This window comes from Tribolium madens, unplaced genomic scaffold (genome assembly GCF_015345945.1).
Source record: "Tribolium madens isolate multiple individuals breed KSU strain unplaced genomic scaffold, Tmad_KSU_1.1 Scaffold_71;HRSCAF=194;Tcas5.2_LG6, whole genome shotgun sequence".
Classification (NCBI taxonomy): Eukaryota; Metazoa; Arthropoda; class Insecta; order Coleoptera; family Tenebrionidae; genus Tribolium; species Tribolium madens.
In genome coordinates this window covers 8,871,921-8,891,906 of record NW_025401041.1, presented here as the reverse complement: position 1 = coordinate 8,891,906, position 19,986 = coordinate 8,871,921, and the positions used below count along the sequence as shown (strand labels likewise).

Genomic DNA, 19,986 nt, shown 5'->3' with positions numbered 1-19,986 from the left:
CCACAATTCAATCAAATGTAAAAAAAATAACCAAAATTCGTGTTAAAATCCTTTATTGCATGATAAATACAATACAAAATCAATTACGTGAAGCATTAATACAAGATCAGTTGTAAATAATTACTGAAAAAAAAACTTGTTAGAAAATCATTTTTTAACCCTTCAAACTGCTCATTCCAGCTCTCATTATTTCATCAACCAATAACAAATTACTTGCGATTACTGAACACGAATTAATTATTTGTTTTTTCACGATGTAATTATCAAAAATTCCAGCATCTTTCGGATTAATCGGTTGACCTGAAGTTAAATCGAGTCCAATTGGTTCCGGGTTGAGACGAGATTCTTCTTGGAGTTTCACAATAGTATCCTGAGACAAAAAAAGCCGAAAAAACTATAAATCAATTGTCAAAATTAGACAAACCTGAGCGTCAAAACCAGAATTCGTTGCAAGCACTTTAGGAATTACGAGAAGGGCTTCGGCATAGGCCCCAATCCCAAGACGAGATTTGCCCTTAACAGTGTCCTTGTAAGACATTAGCTGCTTGTGAGCCGTCACCTCAAAGGCCCCCGCGCCTAAAAAATAGAAAATTTTTAAAAGCACCTTGACAAAAAAAAACGGCTTCAAAAAATAATTACCCGCCACTGAACTAAATTTTTATTTTTTTGTTACCATAGTTACCTATACATTTCAGTGTATTTCTATAGCAACTATACTAAATATACACATGTGCGACTCGTCAAGAATTAAAAAAAGGGGTTAAAAAAATTACCTGGAATCAAGGATTTGTCCTCAATCGCATTATTGATGGCACGTAATCCATCCCTGACTGCATCTTTGATCTGAGCGAGGGTATGTTTATTGGGCCCTTTAATCAGAATAGTGACGGATTGAGGTATTTTACACTCCTCCACAAAAGTAAATTTATTTTCACCCAAAACGTGTTCATAGACGACTCCAGCATACCCCAATTGTGACTCTTGAATGTCATCTAAATGATTCAAAGCGACTCCACCGCAAGCCAAAGCTAATCTTTCCATATTGCGTCTTTTGGCTCGTCTCAAAGCCATAATACCTTCTTTGGCCAAAAGATCAAGACTCATTGGATCGATACCTTTCTGATTGATAACAACAAAACTCTTATCAGTGCCATCGCAGAGTTTCTTTTTCAAATCAATGACCTTTTTCACCCTCTGTTCGATAAACTCGCGCTCGGCTTGGACCATTTTCTCGCGCTCTTCCGCCGTCTTATAAAAGAAACCCGAATTGACTTCGCTTTTCTCATATTCCATCGACACGTTACACGTCAAAATGTAACAATTTTTCAACCTTTTGGGCATATCTGGATGTCTGGAACCATGATCAAGCACCAAACCCTTGACCAAAGTGGTGTCCGTCTCAGTTTTGTGCTGCATTTCCATCAATTCGACCATGTGAAGATCCACTGACTTGTCTTTTGGTTTGATAGCCAAAATAGCGTCAACGCAAACATCGGCTAGAACGTTCGCCAGGACCTGGTGCACTTTGGTCCTAAGACTAGTCCGTGCAACATCAAGAAGGCTCTCGCGGGTTATTTCAATAGGGACTTTGATCGAATCAAGAATTTCGAGAGTTTTTTCTCTGGCTTTATCGAAACCTTCAGTTACAACACGCGGATGCAAACCTTCGGCGATGAGAATATCAGCCTGTTTGAGAAGTTCCCCAATGACAAGGACCGTGGAAGTGGTGCCATCGCCGGTCATGTCGTCCTGAGCGGTGGAAGCGCGCGCTATGAGGGAGGCGGTGGGGTGCTGAATTTGCATCTCATGGAGGAGCACATTGCCGTCTTTAGTGATTTTGATGTCGCCGGCGCCGGAGACTAACCTGGTGAATTTACTAATTAAAAACTGAGCGAAAAATTTCCATCTCTCCATCTCTCTCACACCCGTGTAAAAATCAATTAAACATTTCTCTCGCGCAAAGTAGCAATTGGGAGAGGGGACCACGGAGTAATTTTGGTGGCCATTATAGCAGATGGGTTATTTTCGTTAATTAATATTATTTGGGCCAAAAATCCATAAAAATTAAAAAAATTAACCAAGAGTTCAATCCGACACTTTTGACAGTTGTTTAATTAAATTTTTTTATTTGAGGTCATGACATGAATTTATTATTTCTATTGAACTAATAAAAAATGGATTTTCAGGTTATTAACAGAAAATTGTAAAAATTCAAAAATTGAATTGAATTGAATAAAATACAATGTCCCCGGATTAAGTTTACAAGAGAAAAAAGATTATCTTTGATTTTGCAAAGGAAAAACATTTTTGCCCTACCTGAAACGAGCAAATCTGTAATTAAAACTTCATTATTCTAACTCAGTAGAAAGAAAAGTTCATTTTTCTCTTAATTTTGGACTTTTTCAGTTCTATCACATTGTCGGTTTTATTATTTTGACAATGATGTCACTTTGACAAATGAATTTACGCAAGTTAAATAACAAAAATGTTTGTGAAAAACATAATTTTAATAAATAGAAATTTAAAGAAACAGCTTTAAGATAAAAACCAAAGTTATTTTTTACAAAACCTACCATTATTTAATTAATAAATTAATTGTCAAAGTGGCATTTAATTGGCAAATACATAAAACCGCCAATGTGATAGTACTTAGTAAAAAACAATAATTCATTCATAATTCTTCAAAGTAGTAGAGTTTTATAGAGAAAAACAGGCCTAAAAGTGCATAAATTTTAAGTTTAATAAAAAACCTTAACCAAGAGTGCGTTGGATTTCAGTCAATCTGACAGTTGGTGACATTTTGCGTCAATGTGCCTCAACCAAAAATAATAGAAAAACGGTAGCAAACATCGCTTTGTAAAGCAGATAATTTACCTAAAATAAGAATAATAAAAAACAGAAACATTAAAACAAAGCAAATCTATTAAAAAAATAAAAACAAAAGATTTACTTTTTTCATCAAATTTTCTGATAATTTAAAAGTTTTTTTTGCAAAATTAATACAATAAAGTATTCATTTTGTTTAGATACTGTACCAAAAACACAAAATATCAGAATAAGATAATTTGCGAAGGCAGAACAATGTGATGACAAAACTGATTTGACGTTAAAAACATTTAAAATAGAATTTACAAAAAATAAGAAAGGAAACAAGGATGTTAAAAACGAGTAAAAAGAAAGCACAACATAAAGAATAAAAATATGGAAAAATGAATATTGGACTTAAAATTGGAAGAATGTAGAACAGAAATATTGAAGAAAGAAGAAAATTTTGAAAAAGTATCAAAAAAAAAATCGAAAAAACAGAAAACCTGAAATTAATTTAATATAACAAAACAGGAAGACTAAATGAAACAAGAGAATAGTAAACAGAAAAATACAAAAAAGTAATGTGAAAATATGATGAAACATTAATTGAATTTCATTTTTTTTCTTGGAGTTAATTTCGGTGGCAAACAAGTCGGCAAAAAAAATAATTCTTTCTTGAGCATTTTATGTCTATTTAATGATAATGATAATATTACAATACTATTGTAGGTTCAATATTGAAATAATTCATAATTGAAAGTATCATTAAACTATAGAACGTTTCAAAATGACTGACATCTCGGCAGAAATTTAAGTTGGCAACATTAATACTTCGACAATAAAAAAATCCCTAAATTATAACAAAAACCATGACAACCAAACACAATTCAATTGTGATTTCTCAATTTTGATTGATTTTTGACATTTTTAATTTAATTATTGTCCACAAAAACATTATAACAAATGAGTAAACTTGTCCCTGACCGTTTCATCCTTGCCCAACACCCAACAAAAAATACCCATAACAAGAAGTGAAGTTTCGTGACTCTAATTGAACAAAAATCGCCCGAATTTCACAATTTCCAACACAAAACCATAATCTACTACTAATAGTCGATTTTCGATCAAAATTCTTTATAATTTAAGTGAGGTTATGTCACTTTAACTCGTTAAAAAATCCAAAAATCGGTCAATTTCGCATTTCTATACCCAATTCAGCTTGTAATAAGCCTCTAAACTCACAAATTCGCCCCAAAACTTGCTTTTTGTGATCATGTGTTCGCCCCCACACTTACATTTTCATTGTCCCTTTGGGGCCCAGATTGGACTTCATGACGTCTTGTATACCCTTCGCGGCGGAAATGTTAACAGCAAGGGCTTGTGCAGCCCTCGCGACTTCAGCTTTAGGGTTTAATAAACTAATTGCCATTTTCTTTCAATGAAACACCGGTCACACACTAGAAAATGTGAAAATATCTAGGGATTTTTGTTGCAATTGACAGCACGCCAACGCGCCATTTTCAAATGAATCAATAAATTGAATTAAAAGTTGCGACACTAAATATGAGCTAATTGGGGCTTAATTGAGTTGAAGAAAGCTTAGTTTGTGAAATGTTGTTTATCATAACGCACCCTTTTACCCCAATGGTCACCGTAGCAAAAATGTTCGGGTTTTTGTCTGCGAAAACACCGAATAAGACAAGTGGAGGACTATTTATCTACAGTTTGGTTTTAGTCGCACTCTTTGTCACAATTCTAGTATTACGATTTTTGGAAAATGGGAAAAAATCAGAACATTCGCTTAGTAGAGTCGTTATTTATTTGCATATCATGTGTTACGTTGCTATTTTTTTCGCCAATATTTATTCAAATTGGTTCAATTCAAAAAGTTTCATTCGGAATTTAATCAGATTGGAGTTTTTTGACTATCAGATAAAACCCGTGTTCGAAATTGATTATGATAAAATGAGAAATCGTTTCTATAAATCATTTGGTGTTTTTTGTGTAATGTTTTCTGTAGTGGCTACAATTGATTTTGTCGGGGAAATAATTCTGTCAAAATTAGACTTAATTATTTGGATTTCGTTTTATTTACCTTTCATTTATAATTACTTCGGGATTTTCATAATTTTTTCAATTTTATTTCTGATAAACGAACGTTTTAATTGTTTAAAAACTACCTTAATTAAAATGTTGCGTGGAGAAAGCTTGCTTGATTTCAAACAATTCACCCATTTATTTGTGGAATTGAACGAAATTTGTGATTCAATGATTGTGAATTTTTCGTTACAAATTGCAACAACATTTCTTATGGTTTTTGTTAATATAACAACAAATTTGTATTTGATGTTAAAAATTAAATTGAGTACGATTCATTATGTCATGAATATTAATTTTTTTCTCGTACATTTGGGTCAAGTAATTTTGATTATTTTTGTATTTTATTTGACAAATAATAAAATTCGAAAAATTGTCTCACTTTCACCCAGAATTTTTTCGATCCAAGGTAAAACAAAAACTAATCTTAAAGAAGTAAGTTTTTGTGTCATAAATAATTAAGTTTAATTGATATATATTTTTTTAGCAAATTGAGTGTTATTTTTTGATTAAAGAAAATTGTGCTCATATGAGTGTTTTCGGAATGTTTCATTTGGATCCTTCTGTATTACTTTCCGTACGATTTTTTTTTTTTGAGATTCTCAATTCGAATTTTATTTTTTTTTACAGATGGGAGCTTCAATTGTGTCATATTTAATCATTCTGATCCAATTTACCGACAGTATGCCCTCTGAAGCTAAGATAAGAAATTATCATGAAAGTACCTTGCGCATAAGAAACAATTAAATTTCTCCCATACTTGCAATTTTCACTAAACTCAATGTCATGTTTACCAAACTCAGCACAATTTGAATCACGGTCGCACAAAACGTGCCTCACATCACTCAAACTCCTTATAAAAAAAAAAACTTTCCAAAAAACTAGTCATAAGCTCCTCAACAATGCCACCACTGATATCTCTCCTCTTGGTCCTCACGATCCTCCAGGTAAAATTAGTAAAAATCTCAAAACCAACCAAACTCAATTGGATTAATTTCAGGTCAATTTAGTGTCCTCCCAAGACCTCAAAACGATTTTTCGCACCCCAAACAAACGCAATTATGACGAATTCGAAATCCTCGAACGTTCCAACTTCGAATCGGACAATTCAGATTTGAAAAATTACCCCGAGAAACCTAAATCGTATGCAAATGCCCAAATTTTGCTCAGAATTGGTGGAGGAGAAAAAGATGGCTGTGCTTGTGGTAACAATTGCAAGTGTTGTGGTGGAGGAAATTGTCCTTATTGTCCTCTGTGTTTATGTCTGCCGCCTTGTTACCCCTACTTACCCCATCTACTTGCTCAACCAATCAAACCAGTCGATGATATTCCCCCACCACCAAAAGAACTACCCCCACCACCAAAACTCAGCGAAAATGAACTAAACGAAAACGTTGTTGATGAAATAGGAGAAAATGTCAAAAATGAACATCCTATCATTTTGGATACTGTGAAAATACCAGATGAAGCCATAAAACCGATTGATGACCTTGAAAGGTGTCTCAAGGACGTGTCCTCAAAAATCGATCCAAAACAAGTGTCACCAAATGTCAAATTCATGGCTTTGGATTTAAGTAAAGTACCGAAAAATGCTGACAACACGCGTGACCTTGAAGAGTCACTTATTCCCTATTTGGGAAGTGGCCAGGTCCGTCCTAAGCTTTTAGTGACTCATCCGATTTTTAATAGACCTCAAAGTGATGTGGTACCAGTTGTGAGTGGATACAAATTTTCTGAAGGTTCGTGGTACTATTCCGATCCTGTTAAAAGTGTAGAGTACCAAAAACCACCAATTTTGACAGTTTTGGGGCCACAAAAATTAGTAAGGTATTTGGTAGTACCAGTGACTGAACCAGCAGTGGTACCACACGACGAGGATTGCTGTTGTTGCAGTTGTGCGAAATATGTTGGGGAGTTGAACGAAAAAATGGCGTAATGTAGCACTATTTATTATTTATTGTTGGTAGTAGTATTTTTTTAATAGTAAAAAAAACCAAGTAAAACTTTTTGTGCATATTTTATATTTTGTTTTCCCTAAAAATCCCTAATTTGATTTGATTTGAATCACGACAATTAAAAACGTCACAATCGAATTCATGATTTGAAAAATTGTGGATCTTTCAATCGAAAAAAACCTCGCCGCTGAAAATTTCGGTCCATTAGTTAGTACAGTCTTTAAGAATTTTTCAAATTGTTTATTTTCGTAAAAAATCGGGTCTACGTGGAGCATTTTGTACAGTTTCTTCCTGATTTCTTCATTTTCACTAACAATAGCATCACACAAGAAAATTACCCAAAAAATCAAACCCTGAAAAAATCTCAAAGTGAAAATTTTTACCAGAGTCGGACTTACCCAAAACAAGCCTATAATTCCAATTTGGGTTAGCTTCATCAAAATCAAAATTGGCGAACCAGATGACCAACTTTTAGTGTTTTTTATCAATTTATTGAGATAAATGAGACTTTTCGACGAATTGTAAATAATATTCAAAAGAATTGTTCCACCGAAAATTTCACAAAACGTATCAACGGTTTGTTTTAATCGTAGTTGGTCGGTTTTGATTTGGTGCCAAGTTTTTTGAATGTGAAGTGTGTTTTTAAAGTGTTGATACCTCAAAAGAATCATTTTGAGGACAATCGGAGCAAACAACAAGTAGAAAAATTGAGTGAAAATTTGTACAAACTCAACGAAATAATAACGAATGCAAGTGTACCAATCGTCTAACTGAAAACAAACATAAATAATGCAAGAAATAATTACAAAAAATGACACATAAGTCACGATAAACGTACAATAGAGAAATTTATACTCGGATTGGTTAATCCTAAACTTGGCTTTTTTCAAATTTGCGATTAAAATAAACCAAAATTTGCGTTTCAAAATCATTACAAAAATAAAAATGTAGAGATTGTGAACATAGCGAATGACATCAGTGACAATCCACAAAACTAATTCAATGGGATTCACATAAGATAGGTATTCCGCCCAACAAAATTGTAAAGCAGCAGCGGCACCAACCGTAAAAAATAAAAACACTGAAATAGTGTAATTTCTTTGCCACAGTGACACACTATAATTATGGAGAGTTGTTGGTGTCAGGGCTAAAATTTTTCCAATTTTGAAAAACTGGTGAATAATATTTAGATCCATTTCAAGCTAAAAACACTCTGATGAATTCCGTCATAAATAAATGATGAGTAAACAGCACGTATTTGGAAATAATAATTAGAGTGTAAACTAAACTATTTAGGGAATTTTGGTTTGTTGTGTACTTTGATTAAATTACGAATCAATAGCACAAACGATGTTTATTTAGTTTAACAAAGTGTCTGTTTTATGAAATGGACGTGAAAAAAATTCGATTTTTTTTCAATTTTGGTAAAGTTTTAGCTGTTACACCTTCAAATCTGAATAACCGAAAGCGAAGATGGAGTCAAAAATTGTATTTTTTTGTACTCGTTGTGTTATATACAGGGGGTGTCATAAGTTCGCAATTTTTCCGTAATTATAGCAAGTCAAAAGCTTGCGAAATGGCCCTGAAATATTTTAAAGATATCATCCGCCACTGTCACACTTTTTACATTTTGGGGCCTTTAACACTGACCAAACGCCACCACTGGTTCAAATTGATCCGAATTTTGCAAAAAAATGACGTTCCAGGACCGAATTCGAATTTTTCATGGGGCTTTCTAGCCTGGCATTGCTTATTTATCACAATTATTGTGATATGGACCCGGCTCTGTTTTCTACTTCTTGGTTTAAAATTCCTCCATATGTATTTCATCGAATATTTCCAATTATATTTTCAAATGTTTTTCATGTTTTTCGCTTGCGTTTTGCTTGAAATGTTCCGAAAAAGATACGAATTGAAAAAAATCGAGTTGGATCAAATGACTCAAAAATCACACTTGTTTCAATTCAAAGTTGATATTTTTCGTTTAGCTGCAGGAATCGAAACTTTTAATAAAATTTTCGGACCTATGATTATTCTAAACATTTTTTACATTTCCGATATGTTTCTTCTTTACATCAATGGTTTGATGAAGACTAGAAAACACACACTTTCATCAGAAGTCTATTTTCTACTACTTTTGTACCGGATTGGAGTTATTGTGTTTTATTGGGTGCGAGAAAGTGCGAAAAAAATCGTACTAATTTTGATTTTTAGTTTCATGTGGTCGCAATGGCAGTTTTGGCCGATTCAATTTCGAAGCAATACGAAGAAATCATTCATTTAGCAAACAAATTACAATTAATTTCGAGGTTTGAGACTAAAATACAGCGAAGAAATGTCGAAGATTTTGCAAAGTTTGTCCGAAAAAAGCAACCCGAAATAAATGCAGCCGATTTTTTTGTTCTGAAACGATCAACCATTTTCAACATTCTGAATTTTGTTACCTACTTTCTTGTAGTCATAATTCAATTTAAATAAATGAGAAATACAAATAACTTGTCATTATTTTAGCCTAATTCAGCCTGTAGAAGAGTGATTTATTTTTATTTTCAATTTAGTTATTTATTTGAGACAAAAAGAGTAGAAAAATTTAGCCATTTATTGAAACTCAATCACGACAACAAGAAAGTAGATAGTAAAGTTCAAAATGGTGAAAATTGTTGCTCGTTTAATAATAAAAAATTCATCGGCATTGATTTCAGGCCGATTTTTTCGCAGAAACTCGATGAAATCTTCAACGTTTTTTCGGTCCATTTTCGTCGAAATTAAAAAAAATTTGTTCGCCAAATGAATTATTTCGTCGTATTGTTGTGATATCGAGTCGGCCCGAATAGCAATTACGACGACATGAAGCTGCAAATAAAAATTATCACACATTTTTTTCACACTTTTTCGTTACCCAATAAAACGTAATTAGTCCAATTCGATACACAACCAACCAAATATAAACATCAATCGATTTTTGACTCTTAATCAAACTGTTGACGTAGAGAAGAAACAAATCGGAAACGTAAAAAACGTTTAAAATAAACATGGGTCCAAAAATTTTATTAAAAGTTCCAACTCCTAAAGCTAGTCGAAAAATATCAACTTTAAATTTTTCGTGTGATTTATTCGACCAGAATCGAGTTATTTGACCCAATTCGATTTTTTTCACCTCGTACCTTTTCCGGAACATTTCGAGTAAAACGCAAGCAAAAAACATGAAAAATACTTGAAAATACAGTTGGAAATATTCGTATCCATGCGTTTGGATTAGTTTTAGGCCAAGTAGGAGAAAACAGAGCCGAATCCATACCACGATAATTGTGATAAATAAGCAATGCCAGGCTAGAAAGCACCAGAAAAAAATCGGATCCGGTCCTGATAAAGTGTCATCTTTTTGCAAAATTTCAAACAATTTAAACCAGTGGTGGCGTTTAGTCAGTGCTAAAGGTCCCAAAATGTAAAAAGTGTGAGAGTGGCGAAGAAAATCCTTGAAAAGTCTCATAGCCAATTCACTAGTTGTTGATTTGCTATAATCTCGAAAAATTTGCGAACTTATTGCACCTCCTGTATATAACACAATGATTGCAAAAAAATAGAATTTCTGGCCCAAAGTTCGCTTCCGGTTATTCAGATTTGACGGTGTAACAGCTAAAACTCTACCAAAATTGAAAAAAATCTGAATTTTTTTCATGTCCATTTTATTCACACACAAACAAACAAATTATTTTCATATTTGTTCTTTTATAAGTAGAAAAGTTTGAACCAAGTTCTTGTTTACATTCTCATTTATTCAATAGTTCAATAAATCAATTTTTTATAATAATTAATAACCTAATATGCATTAATATAATTGGTTGAAATTCTCTGAGGGAACTAATCAGTAGAAATTTTGATTTTGTTTGTTCATAATTTATTTATAGGTCAGTTTTTTGAATCATCAAGTCAGAGTGATTCCGAGGTGAAATGGATTTAAACATGATTGAAATTTTTTTCAAAATTGGGAGATATTTAGCCCTGACACCGACAACGACCCATAATTTAAAAGTAACCTTTTCGCAAAAAATTTACACAATTTTAGTGATTACATTTTTTACGGTTGGTGTCACTGCTGGGTTGCAATACAGACTGGAGGATTATATAAGTTGGCCTCCTATGGTAGCATTCTTATTTATTGTCACTGATGTCACTCGGTACTTGCACAATCTCTACATTTTTATTTTTGTTATGATTCTAAAACGAAAATTGTGGTTTGTGTTAATCGCAAATTTGAAAAAAATTAGTATTGAACAATCTCTGTTTTTTTATTTTGCTGTTACGTATTTTTGTTATATTTTAATTTTTTCTTGTATTTTTTTCGTCTTGTATAACACTATTGACTTGCACGATTTCGTCCGTTTATATCTCGTTGAGTTTGTCCAGATTTTTACTCAGTTTTTCTATTTGTCCTTTGCTCAAATTGTCCTCAAAATGATTCTTTTGCGGTACCAACACTTTAAAACCACACTTCACACTCAAAAAACTTTGCACCAAATCAAAACCGACCAACTGCGATTAAAACAAACCGTTGATACGTTTTGTGAAATTTTCGGTGGAACAATTCTTTTGAATATTATTTACAATTCGTTGAAAAGTCTCATTTATCTCAACAAATTAATCAGGACCTCCTCCCAAATTTCGTCTTCCACTTCCCCAATTTTAATTCTAATGAAACTGACCCACATTGCAATTATAGGCCTATTTTGGGTAAGACCGATAGTGGTTAAAATTTTCACTTTGATATTTTTCCAGGTTTTGATTTTTTGGGCGATTTTCTTATGTGATGCGATTGTTAATGAAAATGAAGAAATAAACAAACTGCTCCAAACTGACCCGATTTTTCGCAAAAATAAACAATTTGAAAAATTCCTGAAAACGGTACTAATTAATAAGCCAAAATTTTCAGCAGCGAGGTTTTTCTCAATTGATAGATCGACAATTTTCCAAATCATGAATTCGATTGTGACGTTTTTAATCGTTGTTATTCAAATCAAAATAGATTAAAAAACTGAAAAAAATTATTTTGTATTTTGCACAAAACATCACACACCGGATCCACTTAAAATAAAACACTAAATCTCTTTGCTTAGTTATTTTGTTGTCATTCAATAAATTATATGTAATTGTATGATTTTGTAAAGAGTCTTGCCACTACACTAGCTGAAAATAACCCAAATGGATCACAAAATACTCAAAAACATTTTTTTAATCGGAACTCCATTTGGACTAACCCAAAAACTTTATACGATTGTTTTTTTTTTACTTTACAATGTTGGCATAATTGTAAAGTTACAAGCACGTCAAAAATCACATTACTGGACAATATCCCCGATGCAATTCGTTTTGAGGCTACTTCTAAATTGTAATTTGTATTTTCACAATTTCTACGTTTTCATAATATTGGGACTTAGAAAACGAGATCAATTGAAAAGTCTCGTCACAAACTTGAAAAAAATCAAACTTGGTGGACTATCACAATATCGAATAATATTTTTCAGTTCATATGTCACAATAACAATTGTTTTAAGTTTGAATTGTTACATTTGGTGGACTAATTTCAAATTGGATTTTATCCGATTCTCTCTTATTGAATATTTTGAAATGTATACGCAATTTTTTTTCACACTTTTCGCCTATATAGTCCTTAGAATGATTCTGTTCCGATACAAATATCAAAAACAACTGTTAATGGAAGAAAATGTGATGAAAAAAATCACAAATTTGACTCTACACGATATTGAGATTAATTTAGTGATTTTGAGACGTACAGTTAATACCTTCAACGAAATTTTTGGTTGGACGATTTTATACAATATTTTTTGCGCTGCTATTAAAACTTTAATATATCTCGATATCGCAATTAAGAATTACACAACCTATGTCACCCATAGTACATCACAAATTGTATCACAAAACATTCTCCTACTAGTTTATTGGGTGAGTTACAAATATCACATAATCAAGTTTTGTAATTTCGTTCCCTCAGGTTGGTATTATCGTTGTAATACGATTTTGTGACACTGTTACTAAAGAGTTTGACGATTTGATAACACTGATATACCGATATGAAAACTGTGAACTTGATTTGCTAATCGATAAAAACCAAATTTGTGAATTTATCAAAAATGTATCACAAAATCGACCCGAATTCACTGCTGGTCGATATTTTGTGATTGAAATGTCGTCGATTTTAAAGATTTTAGACTCGATGACCACTTTTTTACTCATTGTGATACAGTTTAAAGAGAGTTAGAAAACAAAACACTTATTTGGTTTCTCTTAAAAAATTCATTAATTACATATTTGTGAAACCCTCAATTACAGTGGAACAAAAACAATCGATTCTGTCAGCAAATCAGTCTAAAAATGGATCTCAACATAGTAAAAACCTGTTTCACAATCGGAAAATACCTCGCTTTGACTCCATCCTCGTTCAAATCGAAGAAAAACACCAATTTTGAAATTTTTTTCTCGATTTTAGTGTTCATTGTTTGCAATGTTGGCACCTTTGTCACACTACATTTCCGCAAAAGTCACTACATGAGACTAAAACCGTTGCAAGCCACACTTTGGTTGTTTTCAGATTTGACGCGTTACGGCCATTTAGTACACATTTTCCTAGTGTTGACCTGGCTCAAGCGCAAACACTGGTTTAAATTGGTGAAAAATCTGCAAAAGATTGGTACTCCTGTCGGAGAAGAAAAATACGATGTATCGATTTTTGTGTTTGCACATTTGTGGTTTTTTGTCATATTTGGCGGCATGTTTTATGCTTGTTTTACTAAATTAGGTTCGGAGTGTGTCAAATTGTACCAAGTGGAAAATTACGAGTTTTACAGTCAATTTTTTTACATGTTATTCGCGTGTTTCGTGTTAAAACTAATACTAAGAAGGTACAACTTACAAAAACGAAAGTTACTAGAAATGAAATTTGACATAATCAAATTGAGAAACGTAAAAAATGATTTAATAACACTTCGAAGGACTTTGGATGTATTTAATGACATATTTGGTGCAATAATTTTATGGAACACCCTATATATATCATCGAAATCCCTAATTTACCTTGACAACATCACAAAAAAAGAGTTGGCGTTTACAAAAACAAGCCCAAGTGATAATATTTTGTTTTATTACATTGAATGCGGAATAATGTTAACATTTTGGGTAAAAAAAAATCCCTAACTACACTAATAACTATACAAAATGTGTTTTTAGGGCCCAATTGTAACGATTATTATTTTGTCTCAACGAATTTTGACTCAATTTGGCACTATTTTAAAAGTGTTTGATGGAATTGATTTGAAAAAAATTGACGGAAATACCAACCTGAAAAGAATTATCCAAGACGTGGTAAATAACCGGCCCAAAATCACTGCTTCTCGTTTTTTCCGAATCAACAAATCATTACTTTTCAAAATTGTTAATACTTTTATCACTTTTTTTCTTGTTTTGGTAGAATTTCAAATAAATTAAATCAATTCAAAAAAAACATTTATTTATTTCAAAAATATTTTAACATTAGTTTATTTGAAATATCCAAATAATCTTCAACTTCTTCAAAGTGGCACCCCAACTGTAAGAAAAATTTCACCATAACCGTTACAGATTTCTGTACATTTAGGGTACCAAAAATTTCAACAAAAGTACCAAAAATCGGGTACCTATTAACACGTGACATGTCTAATAGTACCTTACAATTATTTTTATCACTTAGGTAATGTTCTCCTGAGCAGTAGTTGTACATTCCTATGATTCTTACTTTGTTATTTGGGGGTAAATTATCAGGCAACATTTTGATTTCGCGAAAGTAATAAATATTGAGGGCCCTTGGTGTTACTTGACTTTGTAGTGATGACACTTGAAACATTTTTTCTATTTCTGCGTGAGTAGAATGTTTTTCTGACTTTGGTAACCCTGAAATGAAACAATTTCTATTAAAATCACTTTTTTGACGATTTTTAACAGCAAAACATGTTTACGAAATCTCTAATTTAGTGTAATTTCCACTAAAAAGCTTTTTTATTTCTCAACAATAATCAACAACACTTAATGTTTATCTTTGTAATGCCTATAATCGTGCATCGATTTGACGATATAAACAAATTATTTTTCCAAGTAGAACCTTGTAATCCACCATGAGCCACCACTTATTCGAATTGTTTTTCAATGTTGGAAAATTTCTATCATTAACGCCGTCCTCGACCAATAATCAAAATCCATCATGTGTGCAAAAACTCTACGAAATTTTCATTTTTCTCGCATATGCAAGTGGACGTATCTTTTTGATTATCGTTTCAAAGGAAGAAATTTTCGCAAATTTGACATCGATACGTCTCGTTTTGGGTATAATGAGTATCACAAACCAGTTTTTCTTCATTTTCTACATTGTGATAATTGTAATGAGATGGAAACGACAATGTTGGTTCAAACTCATTCAAAATTTGGACACGATTCAAGACACGACGCGTTTGAAATGGTATTATATCACAATATCAACAGCTTTCACAGTGTTCATTTCGCTGGAGATTTATCACATTTATACCCTCCTCGAAGAGAAAGGTTTAGAAAGCTTGAAACTGTACTTTTTGGCGGATTTTGAAAATTATGTCACTTTTTTCTACTCTCTTTTCATTGTTGTGATACTCGGAATAGTGTTGGCGAAATATAAACAACAAGATGTGACTCTAGTTCAAATCACAAAAGCTAAAAATTTACTCTACTCGAAACAAATCGTCACAATTTTAAAGAAAACCAAATCCAATATTTTTATCTTGAAAGAAATTGTTGATACTTTTAATGATATTTTCGGATGGATCATTTTATGTAATATATTCGAGGCGGCTGCAAAAAGCCTGATTTACATCGACATGATAATCAAGAAAAATGTGACTCAGCAAAATAGTCAAGATTTCATTTTTGAAAATGTGTGGCTTTTCATTCTTTGGGTATTTTATCACAATATCAAAACGAAAAATCACAATATCGTTTCAGATGGGCATTCTAGCAACGATTTTTCTCTGCGATACAATTTTAAAAACAGTTGAGGATATCCTCTCACAAGCGTACAAACTCGAAGCCTCCTTTGATGACCTTGCAACGTACGAAACCGACGAAGTCCAAATTTTCATCGACGTAGTCCAACATAATCGTCCCGAATTCAAAGCAGCGAGATTTTTTTCCATCGATCGATCAACACTTTTCAGTGTTTTGAATTCACTTACAACATTCCTACTCGTAATGATCCAATTCAAAGAAAATTAACTTTAATTTATTTGACTTGTAATTCCCCGAAAATAACAATTGACGACAGTTGTTCCAAAATGGACTTACAAGTAGTCGACTTGATTTTTAAAGTTGGCAAAATTTTCACAATAACACCGTCTAGTTTAACACAAACGAGTCCAAATAAAATTTACAGTTGTTTTGTCATTGTTATGTACATTATTGCCACGTCTTTGACGTATAAAATCAGTCACGTGACGTATAAACAATTGACAAACGTTCAGTACATATTGGCAATGCTGTCACTCGTGGTGGTGTACACGCACGATTTTTACGTTTTAATTTTTTTGAGATTTGTACGAAATTTCTGGTTGAACTTGTCGCAAGGCCTTATGAAGGTCAAAAGTACACGCAATCACAAAAAAGTCCATTATTTCTGGTTCGTAACGTCACAATTATGTCTATTATTTGAGTGCGTATTTGGACTCGTGTACTATATCTATTTTACTAATTATCAATTGGGTTTTTTAACACTAGTCAATTTTTTTCGTCGATACTTTCAAATTTTTTTTCTAACATTGCGTTGTATCCTTTTGGATATTATTTTGGGTAAATACAGACAGCAATTATGGACGCTCGAATCTAAAACACCACAAGTAGAAAAAGTTGGACGCGATTTGTACGTCTTAAAGAAAACTGTAGATGTTTTCAATGATATTTTTGGATGGCCGTGTTTTACAAATATTTTTTCTGCTTCTATCACAATGCTAATAACGCTTGATGTTTTTATTAAAAGTGACGGACATTTTACGTATACGAATACCACGTCTGAAAGACTCGATCAGATGTTTCACATGGTGGGAATTTGTTCAAATTGGGTAAATATTTCAATTTTTGTTTTTTAGAAATTTAAAACTTTATTTCTAGATTTGTATCACAATCAATATTTTACTCTGTGATGCGGTTTTGAAAGAATTTGATAAAATTTCACTCCTTGTAAATGAATTAAAATTTAAAAAAAATCGGTTTCGTCACAAATTCAATTCTCTGAATCGAATTATTTTACATAATCGGCCTGAGTTTAAAGCGGCCGATTTTTTCTCACTTCAAAAATCCACGCTGTTTAATATTACATACAGCATTACCAATTTTCTATTAATCATGATACAGTTTAAGTCAACTTGACTTGACATTTAAACAAAAAAAAAATCAAAATTGAGGAACTTTTATTTCATATTCCACGTAATGGCACTTAATACATTATTACAAAAATACTTGTATAAAAATGTAATTATTAATTATCACTCCTAAAACACTCGTGCGAGCAAAACAACTTCCCATTCCTGAACAACAACTTGGCCCCCAACAACGGTTTTTTACAAACCGAACAACAAAAACACTCTTCAGCTGTATGAAAATGTATTCCTGGTGCCAGTGTCAAGCCTTCTTCATCCGGTCGAATCACTCTCAAACAACTCGTACATTTATTCGCTTTAACTTTTTCAAAACACGGCAAACAAATCGGTTGCGAATCCTCAACAACATAATTCTGACCAGCTAAAGCTTCATCACATTCAAAACAACAAAAATGTTTCAAATGAAAAGTTGAATTCTCCGCCAAACAGTACTCCTTGACAAAAATCAATTCATCGCAAGCTTTACATCGAGGAATTCCACGAATTTTCGCAAAATCACGCCCACAATACACATCACCGGATTCTTTATCATAGAAATAAAGCAAATCGGCCAAATTCTGATTACAACCAGCACATTTGAAACAACTATTGTGAAACAAATCGGTTGATTTCTCGACAAATATTGCAAATTCACCAGGTGCGAATTGTTTGCGACATTTTCGACAGTGTTTAGTTTCGATTTCGGGGACTCCCTCCTCCGGGGTTGAATCTTCAGTCTTAATGTCACTTTTGACATCCGAAGTGTATGTAATATCGCGAATTGAGCCGATTTTCACCGAATTTGGTACTAATTGACTTTCTGGAACGTTTAAAAGACTTGGATTGTACTCAGGGAGAGTTTTGTTTGAATTTGGATCGGTTTTGAATTTCGCGGGAACATTTTGATTGGTCACGTCACAAGCTAAATCCTCATTGGTTAAATTTGAATGGGGGATTAATTCGCGCGCAAAACGCCCCAAAGACGTTTCCGGAGACATAAATTGTGCGTTATTGTCGGAATTTTCCAAATTAGGTGAGTTAACATAACCTAATTTTTCCGCATGAACTGTCATATTGTGAGGTTTGGGGATTTTATCGAAAAATGCGTCTAGTTCCTTTTGATCTTTCATTGATAACTTGTCAAAGTGTTTAGGTAATAATTGGACGGTTTCAATGGCTGGAATTGTTTTAGGGATTCGATCAGAGACAATTTTAGCATTGGGATCCCCCCCCAAGTGGTAATTGCCGTAATTGATACCAAATTGTATGATTTGCCCCACACCAGCGCTCCCTTTCATATGTTTAATGTAATCTTGCATTTGATTCAATTCGGAATCGGTCAATTCGTGACAAAGACTTGGATCTAAATCATGAATCGGAATCTGTTTTTGGAGGAGTTGTTTCCGTTCTTGGGCGGCTTGAGACCCCTTCACTGGTAACATCTCAGGTGCCACAGTCTTCAAATACCGATCAATTGTTTCACTATTGCCCTTAGGGGCCCACTCCAACTCCACTTCATCCTTTTTCCCCGGCAAAACTACGAAACAATATCAAAATCGGAGTCTCACAAACCCACCAACTCACCAATTTTCCGTTTAGTCCTCGTTGGTTTACTCCCCAATAATTGGAATTGAGCCCAACCGTAAATATCATCGTCGTGGACGTCATGATCCTCCTTCGAACACTTGCAATTCTTGCAGATTTTTCGCCAAAAATGCAAGTCAAGACCGGGGCACTTATCGGAACATGTAATACAAGGGGCACCGGCGCCTGCTTCATGACCCAAACGGGCTTTTAGACGGATTTCACGCTTTTTTTCAAGCTCGGTGAGCCAATTTGGGGCGTCACATTCACTCATGGTGCACGATTAGATAAAGGGGGCGATGAGTCATCCCCCCGGTGATGACGTTTGACAAGTCTTTGGTTAAAATTTGGGGGATTTTCACGAATTGGGAGGACAAAAGGGCGCAAATGGGGTGGTTGCGGACCGCGTAGGCCTGAATTATAACCAAATTAAAAAACAAACAAAATGTCAAAAGTGAGGTTATAGATAAATGACAGTTGACATTTTTTAAATAAAATTATTTTCTCATAGATAAATTATGATAAGTAACACAATGTAGCGTTTTATTATGAGTACTTACCAAAAATCTAAAAGTAGATTGGTATTCTTATTTTCAATGCACTTATATTGACAAAAAAATCAATCAAACATCAAACAAAAATAACATAAAAAGGACCAACCTAAACATCATAGACAAAAAATTCCCCATGTGAAAAGAAATGAATTTTCATCGTAAATTTTTAAGTACTGTTCCCTACGCTTGTTGTGCTTTAAAATTGCACGATTGGTGGCAATATACCGTCTTAAAATGAAACTTAAATAAATATTTTATATTTCGTTCCATAGCCATCGCCACAATGGCAACGTCGCAACTGCATTTTTAATTTTTTTTTAATTTTTTTTAAATTAAAAGAGATCAGAAATATTTGATTTCTGTGTAACTGTGTTGTAACTGAACCCTATTGAAAAATTTTGAGTCAAAAAGTTCCACTTTTTCATACAAAAAAAAAACGTGAAAAGTGGCAGCAGTGGCGATGGCTGTGGCACGACATACAGGATGCCCCAGAACTCGCGCCCCAGAGAAAATTTTCAAGTTAGGTAAGATACCAGGAAGATGAAAAAAAATATTTAAAAAATT

At 33.1% G+C, this 19,986-nt stretch overlaps 9 protein-coding genes across 10 annotated transcripts; 5 read left to right on the top strand and 4 right to left on the bottom strand.

Annotated features, from left to right (window-relative positions):
* Nucleotides 1-36: 36 nt before the first annotated feature.
* Nucleotides 37-4,301, bottom strand: LOC123009340 (T-complex protein 1 subunit zeta). The gene is made up of 4 exons (XM_044405568.1): nt 4,104-4,301; nt 774-1,864; nt 425-576; nt 37-370 (listed from the first exon to the last, which is right to left on the bottom strand). The coding sequence occupies exons 1-4, from the start codon at nt 4,235-4,237 to the stop codon at nt 155-157; spliced, it is 1,593 nt and encodes a 530-aa protein (XP_044261503.1). The 5' UTR covers nt 4,238-4,301; the 3' UTR covers nt 37-154.
* Nucleotides 4,302-4,419: 118 nt separating this feature from the next.
* On the top strand, nt 4,420-5,652 carry LOC123009183. The gene is made up of 3 exons (XM_044405310.1): nt 4,420-5,340; nt 5,393-5,482; nt 5,536-5,652. Exons 1-3 carry the CDS (start codon nt 4,420-4,422, stop codon nt 5,650-5,652), a joined length of 1,128 nt encoding a protein of 375 aa, XP_044261245.1.
* A 68-nt stretch (nt 5,653-5,720) lies between these two features.
* Nucleotides 5,721-6,921, top strand: LOC123008860. The gene is made up of 2 exons (XM_044404888.1): nt 5,721-5,852; nt 5,906-6,921. Exons 1-2 carry the CDS (start codon nt 5,808-5,810, stop codon nt 6,839-6,841), a joined length of 981 nt encoding a protein of 326 aa, XP_044260823.1. The 5' UTR covers nt 5,721-5,807; the 3' UTR covers nt 6,842-6,921.
* Nucleotides 6,922-6,949: 28 nt separating this feature from the next.
* Nucleotides 6,950-8,056, bottom strand: LOC123009001. Its single transcript, XM_044405090.1, has 2 exons — nt 7,259-8,056; nt 6,950-7,213 (listed from the first exon to the last, which is right to left on the bottom strand). The coding sequence occupies exons 1-2, from the start codon at nt 8,054-8,056 to the stop codon at nt 6,950-6,952; spliced, it is 1,062 nt and encodes a 353-aa protein (XP_044261025.1).
* Nucleotides 8,057-8,247: 191 nt separating this feature from the next.
* On the top strand, nt 8,248-9,338 carry LOC123009182. Its single transcript, XM_044405309.1, has 2 exons — nt 8,248-9,030; nt 9,075-9,338. The coding sequence occupies exons 1-2, from the start codon at nt 8,248-8,250 to the stop codon at nt 9,336-9,338; spliced, it is 1,047 nt and encodes a 348-aa protein (XP_044261244.1).
* Nucleotides 9,339-9,458: 120 nt separating this feature from the next.
* LOC123009019 lies at nt 9,459-10,539 on the bottom strand. Its single transcript, XM_044405113.1, has 2 exons — nt 9,760-10,539; nt 9,459-9,713 (listed from the first exon to the last, which is right to left on the bottom strand). Exons 1-2 carry the CDS (start codon nt 10,537-10,539, stop codon nt 9,459-9,461), a joined length of 1,035 nt encoding a protein of 344 aa, XP_044261048.1.
* A 272-nt stretch (nt 10,540-10,811) lies between these two features.
* On the top strand, nt 10,812-11,888 carry LOC123008999. The gene is made up of 2 exons (XM_044405087.1): nt 10,812-11,591; nt 11,637-11,888. The coding sequence occupies exons 1-2, from the start codon at nt 10,812-10,814 to the stop codon at nt 11,886-11,888; spliced, it is 1,032 nt and encodes a 343-aa protein (XP_044261022.1).
* Nucleotides 11,889-14,365: 2,477 nt separating this feature from the next.
* Nucleotides 14,366-19,745, bottom strand: LOC123008426 (testin). 2 transcript variants are annotated; one of them, XM_044404213.1, is made up of 3 exons: nt 19,429-19,551; nt 18,869-19,281; nt 17,319-18,821 (listed from the first exon to the last, which is right to left on the bottom strand). In XM_044404213.1, the coding sequence occupies exons 2-3, from the start codon at nt 19,140-19,142 to the stop codon at nt 17,404-17,406; spliced, it is 1,692 nt and encodes a 563-aa protein (XP_044260148.1). In that variant the 5' UTR covers nt 19,143-19,281; nt 19,429-19,551; the 3' UTR covers nt 17,319-17,403. The 2 variants fall into 2 exon arrangements, 1 of the variants encoding a protein (XP_044260148.1); XR_006412953.1 differs by lacking the exons at nt 17,319-18,821; nt 18,869-19,281 and adding an exon at nt 14,366-14,801 and having other exon boundaries at nt 19,429-19,745.
* Nucleotides 15,023-16,313, top strand: LOC123008429. The gene is made up of 2 exons (XM_044404216.1): nt 15,023-15,832; nt 15,879-16,313. Exons 1-2 carry the CDS (start codon nt 15,023-15,025, stop codon nt 16,146-16,148), a joined length of 1,080 nt encoding a protein of 359 aa, XP_044260151.1. The 3' UTR covers nt 16,149-16,313.
* Nucleotides 19,746-19,986: the final 241 nt, after the last annotated feature.

Bases quoted from the DNA above. Each gene is read 5' to 3' on its own strand.
- LOC123009340 (XM_044405568.1), bottom strand. From the start codon at position 4,237: ATGGCAATTAGTTTATTAAACCCTAAAGCTGAAGTCGCGAGGGCTGCA. The intron at 1,865-4,103 runs GTAAGTGTGGGG...TAAATTCACCAG, and splicing joins CCCAAAGGGACAATGAAAAT to GTTAGTCTCCGGCGCCGGCG. The intron at 577-773 runs GTAATTTTTTTA...TCTATTTTTTAG, and splicing joins GGACAAATCCTTGATTCCAG to GCGCGGGGGCCTTTGAGGTG.
- LOC123009183 (XM_044405310.1), top strand. From the start codon at position 4,420: ATGTTGTTTATCATAACGCACCCTTTTACCCCAATGGTCACCGTAGCA. The intron at 5,341-5,392 runs GTAAGTTTTTGT...ATATTTTTTTAG, and splicing joins CAAAAACTAATCTTAAAGAA to CAAATTGAGTGTTATTTTTT. The intron at 5,483-5,535 runs GTACGATTTTTT...TTTTTTTTACAG, and splicing joins ATCCTTCTGTATTACTTTCC to ATGGGAGCTTCAATTGTGTC.
- LOC123008860 (XM_044404888.1), top strand. From the start codon at position 5,808: ATGCCACCACTGATATCTCTCCTCTTGGTCCTCACGATCCTCCAG. The intron at 5,853-5,905 runs GTAAAATTAGTA...GATTAATTTCAG, and splicing joins TGGTCCTCACGATCCTCCAG to GTCAATTTAGTGTCCTCCCA.
- LOC123009001 (XM_044405090.1), bottom strand. From the start codon at position 8,056: ATGGATCTAAATATTATTCACCAGTTTTTCAAAATTGGAAAAATTTTA. The intron at 7,214-7,258 runs GTAAGTCCGACT...AGATTTTTTCAG, and splicing joins GAATTATAGGCTTGTTTTGG to GGTTTGATTTTTTGGGTAAT.
- LOC123009182 (XM_044405309.1), top strand. From the start codon at position 8,248: ATGGACGTGAAAAAAATTCGATTTTTTTTCAATTTTGGTAAAGTTTTA. The intron at 9,031-9,074 runs GTGCGAGAAAGT...TTTGATTTTTAG, and splicing joins GAGTTATTGTGTTTTATTGG to TTTCATGTGGTCGCAATGGC.
- LOC123009019 (XM_044405113.1), bottom strand. From the start codon at position 10,539: ATGAAAAAAATTCAGATTTTTTTCAATTTTGGTAGAGTTTTAGCTGTT. The intron at 9,714-9,759 runs GTAACGAAAAAG...TTTTATTTGCAG, and splicing joins GACTAATTACGTTTTATTGG to CTTCATGTCGTCGTAATTGC.
- LOC123008999 (XM_044405087.1), top strand. From the start codon at position 10,812: ATGGATTTAAACATGATTGAAATTTTTTTCAAAATTGGGAGATATTTA. The intron at 11,592-11,636 runs GTAAGACCGATA...ATATTTTTCCAG, and splicing joins CAATTATAGGCCTATTTTGG to GTTTTGATTTTTTGGGCGAT.
- LOC123008429 (XM_044404216.1), top strand. From the start codon at position 15,023: ATGAGCCACCACTTATTCGAATTGTTTTTCAATGTTGGAAAATTTCTA. The intron at 15,833-15,878 runs GTATTTTATCAC...ATATCGTTTCAG, and splicing joins TGTGGCTTTTCATTCTTTGG to ATGGGCATTCTAGCAACGAT.
- LOC123008426 (XM_044404213.1), bottom strand. From the start codon at position 19,142: ATGAGTGAATGTGACGCCCCAAATTGGCTCACCGAGCTTGAAAAAAAG. The intron at 18,822-18,868 runs GTGAGTTGGTGG...ATTGTTTCGTAG, and splicing joins GAGGACTAAACGGAAAATTG to TTTTGCCGGGGAAAAAGGAT.